The 12,129-nt window shown below is 38.4% G+C and overlaps 1 protein-coding gene across 1 annotated transcript in view; it reads right to left on the reverse strand.

Moving 5' to 3' along the window:
* Nucleotides 1–3,989: 3,989 nt before the first annotated feature.
* The window catches only part of LOC104533359 (AMME syndrome candidate gene 1 protein), a gene marked incomplete at its 5' end in the record, with an annotated part of 33,306 nt that continues 25,166 nt past the window's right edge, over nt 3,990–12,129 (reverse strand). Inside the window, 3 exons of the mRNA XM_010190176.1 lie at nt 3,990–4,104; nt 6,724–6,820; nt 8,522–8,612. Coding sequence (XP_010188478.1) covers nt 3,990–4,104; nt 6,724–6,820; nt 8,522–8,612 — 303 coding nt within the window. The remainder of the gene's footprint in view (nt 4,105–6,723; nt 6,821–8,521; nt 8,613–12,129) is intronic.

A 12,129-nucleotide genomic window follows, 5' to 3' on the forward strand; every position in this document is an offset into this window, starting at 1 on the left:
GGAGGAGAAGATGGAGCCATCCAAGCTACTCCAGGTAGCTCTGAGCCCGCTGTGTCACCATTGCAGTAAAGAGAACTCAAGATGCTGGTGAACAATTTAAAGTATTTTTTTTTTTGTAACATATAAAACACTAAAATAACTTAGAAACTAGATCCAAACATCTTGAAAAGAATCAACTTTGATATACAAAAACAGTCTTGTTACAAAAGTTTCAAACAAAAGTTTGTTTTCTCAGTGCGTTTATGTACCAGCGCAATTACTGGGTCCAGAGCAAAGAAAGAGGTTTTTCTTTTTTCATTTTTCTTTAACAGTAATAAAAAACAAGGAAAACATATCTTTGTATATAAAGAATCATTGCTGGTCTTAAGAATAAATGTAAGCAGAAACCCTGAAATCTGAGAGGCACACTTTGGGTTTCTCTTTTTTTTTTTCTTTTTTCTCTTTTTTCTTTTTTTTTAACATAAAAGGAAAGTCACCAGTTTATTTAAATGGAGGAGATATTCACACTCCCCAAATAAACTTAATTCCATTAACATCACTAGCAAAAATCAGTTAGAAACTGTACAAAAATAAAAAAGTTAACACATTTCATCCTGCAGGGCTTTTGTAAGGACTGGAAGGCAGGCTTTAGGAGCAGCATTTGGGCATGGCTGGAGGCTTCTTTGGTTCGATCTAACACACATAAGAGATGTCACCTACTCCAGACGACAATTGGAAAAACCCGCACATTTGAAGACAAGTCAAGAGGTCCGTATACAAACGCCAGGGTGTGCAAATGGATTTGCCTGCCTTGATTTAACAGGAAATATCTGAGGTCAGAACTGGAGCGTGCCCTCGCCCTGCTGCGAGCAGCGGTGGGGTTGAGATGGTGGGGTCAGTGCTACAGCAGTCCGGGCAGAGGGAAGGCCACTTGAAGCGTGACTAAGTTTCATGTCAAGTCTATGGTTTTGTTGTCTAACTCAGTTTACAGAACAGGGATTTTAGGAACATTGAGCAAAAGAATTAAAAAACTCAACAATCTCTTCAGTGGAGTAAGGCAAACTGAGTAGTGCTCAGAAAAAAATCAGCATTCCAACTTAAAAAGTGAAATAAGCTACTTGGTTGTACCTTAACTTCTTCTAAAGTACCCCAATTTAAAAAAAACAACTAAGATAAATCTGCATCTAAACCCAGCAGTACACCTAAAAATGTACTAAACAAAACTACGAGGGAATGACATCAGTGAAAGCTACTGCTGGTCAGCTTTAAGCCAGCAGACCTTTTCTGTCCCAGTGCACGTCACAGTGAACTGCACATTTGGTACAAAGAAACCCACAATGACACAGAAACAATCCGCAGCATTTTCAGCACTTGCATGCTGAGGAGGTAGGTGCCCTAGGAGCACTGTAGATAGACTGATTATTCCAATCTGGTTTTAAAAAAATATCATACAATCTGATTGACCACAGACTCTTTAACAGTTTTTTAATTAGCGATACAAAACTCTGGTCCAGAAGGGTCTGGCATTAGCTCATTTCAAAAGCACACCTTTACAGTTTGTATAACACCCTTTTAACTATACTTTTTAAGCAACAGCTACTAAGAGATAGACAAAAATGCATTGTGCATTATGCTGTATACAAAAAGGAGACAAAACTATCCTTTTCCCCCCCAAGCCATGGTGGGAAGTATTGCTGACCTTGTCCTTAAAAACCTGCAGGATTGTTTATTCATCAGTATAGCATTATTACACTGGTAAGAAATTCTGTATAACATCTGCATATATCGAAGATTTTTTTAAAAAAATCTGATATGATTTTAGATCCGCATGACCAGTCACGTGACCTGCTTGAGGTTGATTAGCACCTTTCAATACATATATATTTTTATATATAATAGATCTTTTTAAAAAACGTCTAACAAGGAGCTCACACGGAAGCATGAGCGTGCTGTAACGAGATGACAGATAAAGATGGGGTTGGATGACTTTTTCTGGTTTTTTTTGCAGCAGAATGATTCGGTTTGTGCTCAGTTTCCCTATAAGGGCACGAAAAAACCAACACAACTCTATCAGGTAGCCACTTGTTCACCATTTCCACTTGAAGACTTAATCCATTTAAAAGTGTTCCCCAAGTAGAAACAAGACAACAGTATCATCCAAAATAGCCTCTGTATAAACATCTATTCGTTTCTGCAGCTTCTGGCTGGCATCTCTTGGCTTCTGAAATTTCAGGCCCTCTGCTTATAAATTAAGGCATCATAACTGAAAAGGTTAATATTTGGACATCAAATGCTGTGGATGAAGGAATGCCAAAAGCCTTCTACAAGAATCTCCATAGAAATTAAGTGGCAAAGCTAACCTCACATAAGGGATGAGCATAATTTATCCGTATCTGGTTTTGAAACCATATAGAAACATTTTTATAATCAGCCTGATTTCTTTTAACAACTGCATTTTAATTGATTTTATCTATTTGAATTCTTATATATATTTACAAACATTCATTATTGGAAATAACTGGAATTTCTGCATACTGTGGTTTACTCACTCGTATTAGGAAGGTCTTTTCTGTAACAGATGGCATGTACTGAGCTACAACAGGTATTGGTGGGAGTTCTGCAGAGACACGAGCAGGGAGCTCGCTCCTACCACGTACTGAGCTTGCAAATGTACCACACATACCTTCTACTAAATCCTACTTTTACAGCAGGAAGAAGGTCCAATCAGTTCTTTCTTCTGCCATGTGGAGGGGTATCAGAATTATTACACAGTACTTACAGCTCTCAAGTACTGTTCCTGTAATAGATGAAAACGTAAAATTATGGCATACGTGTCCTATGCTCTGTCACAATAATCTTTTTTCTCTTTAAAAGAATAGTTAACTTTATCTAACTAGCCGTTACTTGACTGAACTCAACAAGTTCAAAAGCAGAAGAAAGAACAAAACAGGGATTTTTTCCTCTCCAAAGTAAGTTTGCTTAAAAAAAAAATAAATCTCACTTTAAAAAAAAAAATCCCCAAAAACCTGACACCAGACTCCAGGTATTTGCTAGAATGTCTGGCATATTCACTATATTTTCTCTAATAATTTTATATATAAGTATATAGTTATGTCATAGTCAAAGGCACTAAAATCGAAATCCATTTTCTTCCTAATAGGACATCTGCTACTCACCAACCTGTTTTTAAAAACAAATGTCACTCCTAATTTGTGATCATCTGAAAGGCATCATCTCATTACAAATGCATTATTACGACTGGTCCTGACAGGGCTGGGTTGCCTTCAGTTCCCAGTACATACTGGGAGCCAAAGGAAGCCTACTGGAGTTCGCCAGGCCCTAGCAGATAGGCCACTTGATTCTGAAGATGCTGCCACATTAATGTCACCTCCCCTTGTACCTGTGACTGCTTCTCTTCATCCAAAAAAGCATTTTGTATGTCAGCCTTGACATTTTGGCTGTATGTGCTGGATCTGAAGATCATGTATGTAGCTACATGAAATCTGTCCTGTGAGGGTGAGATATTGTGCACACAACATTATTAAGAATGTTATGAAAATGCAATTCATTGTCTAGTTTAATACCTGAATCCGATATGTTTCATTCCCTGTCACACCTATTAATGCAAAAGCCATGAATGCCTTTTTGCTAAGCAAAGTATCCCTAATCCTTAAACTCTTCCTTCCATCCACAGTCACAGAAAGCCTTGATTGATATAATTCGATGTTAATGAAGTAGAAATTTAAAATTTCATAAAAAACCCAAGGGCTATCTATGCTGCAAAAAAATCTGCAGTGACTCAATAATAAAAAAAGGATGGGATCTTTGTAGTAATGCAGTTTTCCCTCCCGTTGCCGTGACGAGCTTAACCAACTAAGGAGCTTCAACACGGCAACGGAAACTATCATCATAAAATGGTACAGTAATAGAGATAGCTAGACCAAGAAGGGGCAGGGTCTCCTGGGAAGAGGTCTGCAGAGAGGTCCAGTGACTGGTCATGCGGCTCAGTGTCAGGAATAATGGTTGTACGGTGGAAGGGGGTGCCCAATACCATTTTGGTAGTGATGATGCTGACGATGGGCAAGGTATTCTGTGTAGCTCATCGTCATCTTCTCACTACGGTACCTAGAAAAGAGGAAAGCAGCAAATTCAAGAGTTGTTACCAGGAAGCTGTAAGTAGCACTAAAAATACCACGCTCCTTTGTGTTGTATTTTTCTTCTGGAGTTGCTCTGGTTGTTCTCTCCTCTTTTAGGTCTGAAGAGAACACAACAGATGGCTCCACCACTTGCACTCACAACCCCACACAAAGTTTAAACTACTGTGGAGGCACCCACTGCAGTGATTAAGGCTGTCAGTCACATAACCTCTTACACTTGCAGCTTTGTGCTTCAACGGATGTGTTGCAGAGCACCAATGGTGCCCATGCTCACTTGATAAACCCGCCGTTGTTAATGATGGACTAATTTAACACATGGCCACTGAAAAACGAGCTGCAGCTCTTCTTGAATTGCTGTGAATGGTTCGCAGCACTCTGTACTTGAGGAATAAGCTGCTCTGTGAATGAAATCCCTGGCTGCAATGAAACTAAACCGCAAGCTTGGCAGTTAATGAAGTTGGTTGTAAGTGGGTCAAAGCTGGCCAAAGGCAGCCCGACCGGAGCTACATCTGCTCCTTTCAGCAGATGGAAGAGAAGATGATGTTACTGTCTGTACTTTCAGCTCCACTATTTTACAGATCTCTTCTTCAAAACACGGCCAGAACTACTGGGTAGTAACTTAAAGAGAAGACACTGAGCAATACACTAGTTTTCATCAGCTTATTTATCTGCACAAAGTGCATTTACTTTAATTCAGAGACTTGAAAAAGAAGTTAAAAGCACTTACTCCATACTTCCAGTAGATGTTGTACTGTATGACATGAAGTTATTAAAATGGGGAGCTAAAAAGGTTGTCTAGGAAATGGTCACTATTTTAATGCTACTGTTTATAGTATGTCAGCAAATGCTGAGATTTTAAGCAAGTAAAACAGTGTAAAAAAAATCTTCTGAATGTTAAAAATTACGCTTTGTTTATTCCATTTATCAGGCCAGTGATTTTGGTAGCAGTTTTGGATGTTGTGAACTTAAATACACTCAACACAGGGGGACTGGTTGAGTTTTTTGGGGGGTAATGGGTTTGTGCTTGCTTTGTTTGTTTTTATTCTGTGCTCACATGCCATGGCTCCAGACAAAATCACGTAGCTAGAAAACACGTGCTGCACAGAATTTTTATTTCTTGGGAAAATATATACATTATGTATTGAGATGTATAGAAATTGTTATTTAAGAACTACAGCACTGTTCTCTTGCCCTCAGCTGTCTCCATATATTCTGTCTGAACAGAAGACAACAAGGTGTATGGCTGAAATAAACTAAAAGGGGACTGGGGTTCTGCATTTGGAAATGTAGCCGATTCTCTAAATCCTTCCTCCCCAATTTAACCTTCACAATAAGGTGTTTTCTGTAGTCACAGCTACTAAACAGTGATCAGGTTCTTCCAGGAATCCAGAATTCTGAAGTCATTGAGACACAAAGTCTGTATTCTTCATCCACAAGATCACCGAACAAGGAGTTCCTCTAATACTAAAATACTTATTTTTCTAAGAAATGCTTTGCCTTCTATCTGGTCTAAATGTAAACTATTGCTAAGTAATAGCAAGATTTGTAGATGAAGATGAAAAATGGGAAACGAACCAAAATCTCAGGTCTTTGTCCTATAAAAGTGCATAAACAATCAGGACAAACCGAGTATTTTCAACTGCCTGAAATGAATGGATTGGGTTTTAATTATCACAGAATCACAGAATATTAGGAGTTGGCTTGCACCCGGCTGCACTAAGAAGGAAAGCATTACCAAAGAAATCAGGACACAGAAACAAGAGTAATATATAGAGCATTTTTAGAACTAGTTTTGTGCCCCTATGAGTCCCTAAAAGTTGATAAAAGATAAGAAGCAAAACAGTTTTGGACAAAGGATTCTAACTCTGTTACCTGTATTAATAGTATGGTGAATGTGGCCTCTCTGAAGAGGATGAACAATCAGTCCTTCCTTATGATGAAAAACCTAAAAAATTCTTATTTCTCCAGAGAGATAACCAGAGTTCAGCAGTCATTTTATACTGCAGGCTTGTAAAATACATAATTTTAGAGGCGTTTGTATAGACATTTACTCCTCCACCTCTCACCATGTAACTACAATAGTATGGGCAGAATATCTGCTGCTAATTCTAAAATATTTTGGCTCTCAGCCACTAAGAAACCCTCGAGAACACATTTTATTAAATTAGCAAAATCAAAATACACTCGTGTGCAAGAGTGAGAGAGTATGAAATAAAATACTAAGTTCACATCTTCACTCCTGAGCATACTCTGACAGAGTTTAACTGGCACATGGACTCTCAAATTGGCTACGTCGCCGAGATACGTGGTGTTTTCAGCATTGTAAAACAAAATCTGCAGGTGCCCTGATATATATATATATATGTAGCCTGATACTTAACAGCAGCCTATTCTTTCTTGCTTGGTGCCACTAACCACTATGCAAGGCACAGATCAAAAGTCTGTATTGCTATTGTGGAAATAAAGAAATCATTAATAATATATACAGGAAAGCTTATAATGAACATCTAAAATAAGCACTTACCAGGAAGGAACCTAGCACTAAAGCACAAAAAAGGACTTATCTGTAGGATCCCGCGGGGCATACCTGGTTAGCTTTATTGTTTTCCTGAATTCATTTGTGATCGGAGCTTTGTAGCCTCCTTTCCTCAATAAGGAATCTATGGTTTGAATGTGGTCCCATCCTGTTGAATTGTACAGCAGTAAAGATCGGTGAGAAATAGAGCAGTAAGTGCAGTTGTTGTAACAACCCTGCACGTTATGTAGTGCTACAGTGAAAATTAAAGTGCTGTGCTAAGCTCTGTCTAAAACAGAGCATTCTTCCCTACTCAACAACAGCTGAAGGAAATGCCATGTCTAGGATTTCTTTACACACAGTTTGCCCTACAAACAACATACGTTTTTCTCTCGTAGTTGAAATATTTTAAAAGTAGACCCACTATATCAGGTGTCCTAGACACTAAGATACAAAATTAAGCTTTTCTGAAACATCCAGGTACGATGGTGTATCACAATCACACCACAGATGGCTATGGCAGTATGAGAATTAAATTTATCTATAAAATAGAATTTAAAAGAATTATTAGTTGAACATATGCAGAGAACTTCACAGATTAGACTTCTCCATAAATGTCACTTAACTTTACAGTGATATTTTTAGTTTCAGAACTCCTATATTATATTATAGGCAGCTGGGTAATAAAAAAGTGATTATTAAAAACACAGATTCATTCTTGTTCTCAATAAAATCTTCACATTATTCAAAACTCCTATTTATTGATTTAAAAAACCTAACATTTTAAGTAGCTGCAAGACATTTCATTTCCAAAAGATGCAATTAGATTAGTCACACTGTTACATTAAAACAACCACACAAGGCTAGTTTAGGGTACATAAAAAACACAAGTGGGTAATTCTGGGTACTTTAAAGAGTCAAATTTCAAAGCATGGTCTACCATAACTAGAAAGAAATTAAAACACACAATCCCTGTTCAATTCCTGACTTAAAAAAAAAACCAAACTAACTTGTGGAAGTGATCACCAAAGGTCCTGACAAAAACCCACTTCTCTAACTCACCCACCTTATGTCCTGGAAAGCCTCTCAACTTTTGGACTATTTGGAAAAAGAATTATCAATTAAAGATGATCCTCAGTAAAGACTTTATCCTATTCCTTAGTAGACAACTCAAATATAAAAAGACAAAAAAAAACAGCAATACAAAATGTAAAAGATTGAAACCCACTGTCAAGCGTGGGGAAAACCCAACCCCATCGTGAGTTGCCATAGTCAGCTGCTTAGTCCAAAAGATTTCTATTCAACAAAATCGACTACCACTTTTTTAATTCACAAACTGAAGTCATATTAAGAGGGACCTGAGCAGCATTATTTTTGGACTTTCATATTGAAAACAGTTCCCTTCCATCTATCAAAAAACCCAGGCAGGCAGTGTTTATAAAAGGAATTAGGCACTAGCAGAGAGTACCTAACTGAAAAAAACCCTTCATAATTGCAAATCTAGGAATAAATCACATCCCCTCACTTAACAGAGCTTGTGCCTGTCACCAACACCGCAGCATAACAACCATGTGAAAGCTGGCAACATTTAACAACGGCAAAAGTTGGCTGACAGCCCTGTACCCCCCTCTGTATTTTATTTTCTGACAGCTACACTGCATTTATGACTTGTTTAAACAACAGCTACAGTTACTGAATCCCTATAAGGGGACTTATACAGGCATGTAATTGGCATTTTATATAAGAGTCTTCTTACAATTAAATATTGCTCCATCATCTGACATCAGTGCAAGGTCAAATATTGCATTTTAGATTTATATGCATGTTTAAATTCTTCACCAGATCATATGAAATAAAGTGCAACAATGACCTTGCTCCTTTGCAACCTCCGGTAAGTAGGTGGCGGTGCGTTTTGATCCTTTTTCATTGATGAATTCTATTCTAATGCCATGTACACCCACCTGCAAGAAATCAGCAGCTTTATTAGTACGTTAAAAGAAAAAAGATACAAGACATTTCTAACATGAGAAAACCCAAAATATGAACCTTTCAGTGGTTAATACCATTCTGCAAAGTTTCAAGAAGTGGCACTGAAGGGAAGTTAATCTTTCTGAAAGGTGTTCACCTTACAGCACTGGCAGCAATGGTGTTGCTGATAAAATCACCTGGTCACCAGATACAATCTGCGGGCAACCACAGAGCTGGCAAATCTAATGATGCTTCACTTAAAAACACTAATTTTGTTCAAAGTAACAACTGAACAATGTAAGATTGGTCACACTACCAACTCGAGCCTGGAGCCTTCCTGATTTCTGCTGATGTATGATAAGGAAAGCGAGATACTCCAAAGCATTCGGCTTCAAACTCCTATTTCCATGCAAGGAAGTACTCTAATACGACAAAATGCCAGTGTGGAAACCAAAATCACTAATACCAAGGAGTCAGACATATGAACGGCCAGAAAAAATTTAAAAAACTAGAAAATGAGACTGGGCACCTTTGCAGGGCGTTGTTTAAGCATCCTTGTTTTCAAGGTACAATAGTTCTGTTGAGTACTTGCACTCAGATCAGGCCATGCCATAGAAGATATTCCACGGCCACAAAGTTTTCAGTTGCCTTTTTGTTGTGCGTGCAAACACAAAGCAGTAGTAGACGGACATTTTTATTGCCATGCCCACATAACTTTGGATGTTATTTCCATTTAAATCCAAAGTTCCCATCATTGTCTGTGGACATGAATAGTTTATGTTTAAAAGGGTATCATGTTACTGGGTAGGGCACTTCTTTTTGGACACAAAATTCATTGAAAAGTGCTGTAACAGTTTTTCCAGTGACAACCTATTTTACTGTAACAGTCAGAAAACAAATAAGGAATATTTACAAACATCTACCACTTGTTCAATTAATACATTTGCTTATATTAAGACTTTATTTTTTAATCTTTATATATGATAAAAGCATAGGGAAATGGGAGGAGTCGTCTCTCTTGTGGCTGGCCATGGCCTCAACAATTTTCCCTCACGGACCTCAAATTTCTTAAACAGGAAAAATTACTTTGAGACTCACAAATTTAATTCACTGCAGATTTTAACGTGGTGTTTCGTGACCAAACACTCCTAACTGTCTTAACATGGATATATAATCGCTGGACAAATCAAATCTGTACCCTCCGATGATGTAATTATGAACCCAAAGGGCCTGAAAGTGAAATGAAATGGTGTTAGGAGCTGGCATGAGCCTACCAAGTTTATTCCAGGAACAGAGTAAGTTTTAGCAGTGGGTGATTTTGTTAACTCTATTCAATTGCCTAAGCACTAAGGTGAAATATTTTCAGGTTTTGCACACCTTCGCATCCTGCAGAATATTAGAATCTAAATTCTACACAACAGCGACCACATAGTATTCACGAGAAACTAACCAGAAGCACCAGGGAGGGATTAAGTATCGCACAACATTCGAGCAGTAGGTAACTGCATTGCACTGGATCTTTCCCATTAACCATTTTAATGGACTTTTAGGCCCATGTCTGTAGAAGAAAAAGATGCAGAGCAAAATGAATAAGGCAACACAATTGCACCCACCGTTCCTCTGGCTGGGAATATTTCACAGCATTCTGCGAAGCGTGAACTCCAGCTGCGTAGCTGAGCAGTACTCTTAGTGCAGTACAACTGGCTTTGCATTGGTTAGCTCCAGTTAAACAAAAATTCAGGCCTGAGTTGAATAAATAGAAGCCACACACAAGCAAAATAAGAATGATCCATGCCAAGATTGGCATGGGCACAGTGAGGAATTTATTTTGACTTCCTGAAGAGACCAATGTTCTTGCATTGATGAAAACTTTGTGAAGTTTCCCCAAATATTCCTATCTGGGGGAGGCAAGGGGTAGGTGTGTGTTTGGAAGGCATGAAGTGGGCTGGAATTGGGGCCTGCCTACCAGGCTTAGCACAGAACTTCATACAAAACCTACAGTGTGCTCATCAAACTGAAATACTGATACACTACAGGCAAGCTTTTGTGGAATACCAACACCTGTGCATTCAGAAAAACAACCCCAACCATCTTCTTCTGCAGGTGGAGTTTAAGGTCTGCCTCATCTATTGCCGTTTGGGAGGGAAAGGACAACCTCCAGGTGTCCTCCTGAGCTGCAAAAAGACCACGCAATTGCTGGATCAGCCTCAAACAGAGGGAAAGTCTGTTTAGACTTGCTACTGTGGGAGAGGAGTGAGATAAGGAGAGACTTACAACAGCAACAAAGCAATCCCCTCCAAGAGAAATATTTCTGCAGGGTTTTAGAGCATGACATACTATGTATCCAGTACTTCTGGATCTGGCCATCTAAAACTAGGTCCAGTGGCAATTAAAAACACAGTCCTTCACTAAATCAAAGGATTGCATTAAACTACATTTTTTATTTTACTTCTCAAGTGACCTCAACAGAACTTCAGACTCTGTTGTGTATTTATACACATTCATATTCATTTATATGCTTTTTTTTTTAAATTTATCTTTTTTCATTTATATACATAAACCTCAGGATGGGGAAAAACATGCACACACCACATTTATTGCTGTGTCAGGTGCTACAGGCACTCTCAAGATTTCTGCCCATAATGGTGCTCTCCCCAGATCTATCTCAGCTGGGCTAAGAAAAACCTGTTCCAAAATTCACCCCAAACCAAAGTTCAAGCAACTCCCATGTCCAACTGCTCCAACTCAAATTTCCAAACCCAGTTCACAAATCTGTTCCTCTTGTACTGACTCTCCAACCATACTGAGAGGATGAAACAACATTGTTCTCATTAGCCTATCACCATGGAATTTGGCTAAGCATTTAAAACATCAAGCCTTGTTGAAATTTAAGCTTCTAGTCCACTGTGGCATAAACTCTCATCAAATAATCATTCTGCTTAGTTTATCTGCTGCACTGAAACCTGTAAGAGATTTGCATGCAATTACCACTAATCAGTTTAAGATTAATTAATTGCAAACATTTTTTTTCAGAAATCCATTGAAGCAGATAACTTGGGCAGTATTCCATGTAACACGGTAACCTCCCCCTTTATTTACCTAACTAGCAGTATGGAAATGACACACTTCAGATTAAGCGACTATTGCTACTCATAAGAAGCTGACCCCAGTTTTATTAGCTGAATTCTACAGCTTTTTAGCCTCACATTTGCAGCAAATATGCTTGTTTCTGTCTGATCATCTTTAGTAGGGCTTAAAGATTAAATTCTGATTTAACAAGAGAAGTAAAGACCGCTCAGGAGATATGCTCTCTGCTTCATGACAAGCTTTCTTTTTTTAACGAATCATTTATTTACACACATGGAATCACTGAATATTGCCCAAAGAGAGTAAAATACTGAGACCAAGACTCTTTCTCCTCTATTCTAAGGAATAAAAGCTGCAAGATTTGCTGGTGCCGCCGCACTTGCAGGAAGGAAAGAATTTCCACAGCGCCTGAATGTCCTGACT

This window comes from Mesitornis unicolor, unplaced genomic scaffold, assembly GCF_000695765.1.
Source record: "Mesitornis unicolor isolate BGI_N332 unplaced genomic scaffold, ASM69576v1 scaffold30218, whole genome shotgun sequence".
NCBI classification, from domain to species: Eukaryota; Metazoa; Chordata; class Aves; order Mesitornithiformes; family Mesitornithidae; genus Mesitornis; species Mesitornis unicolor.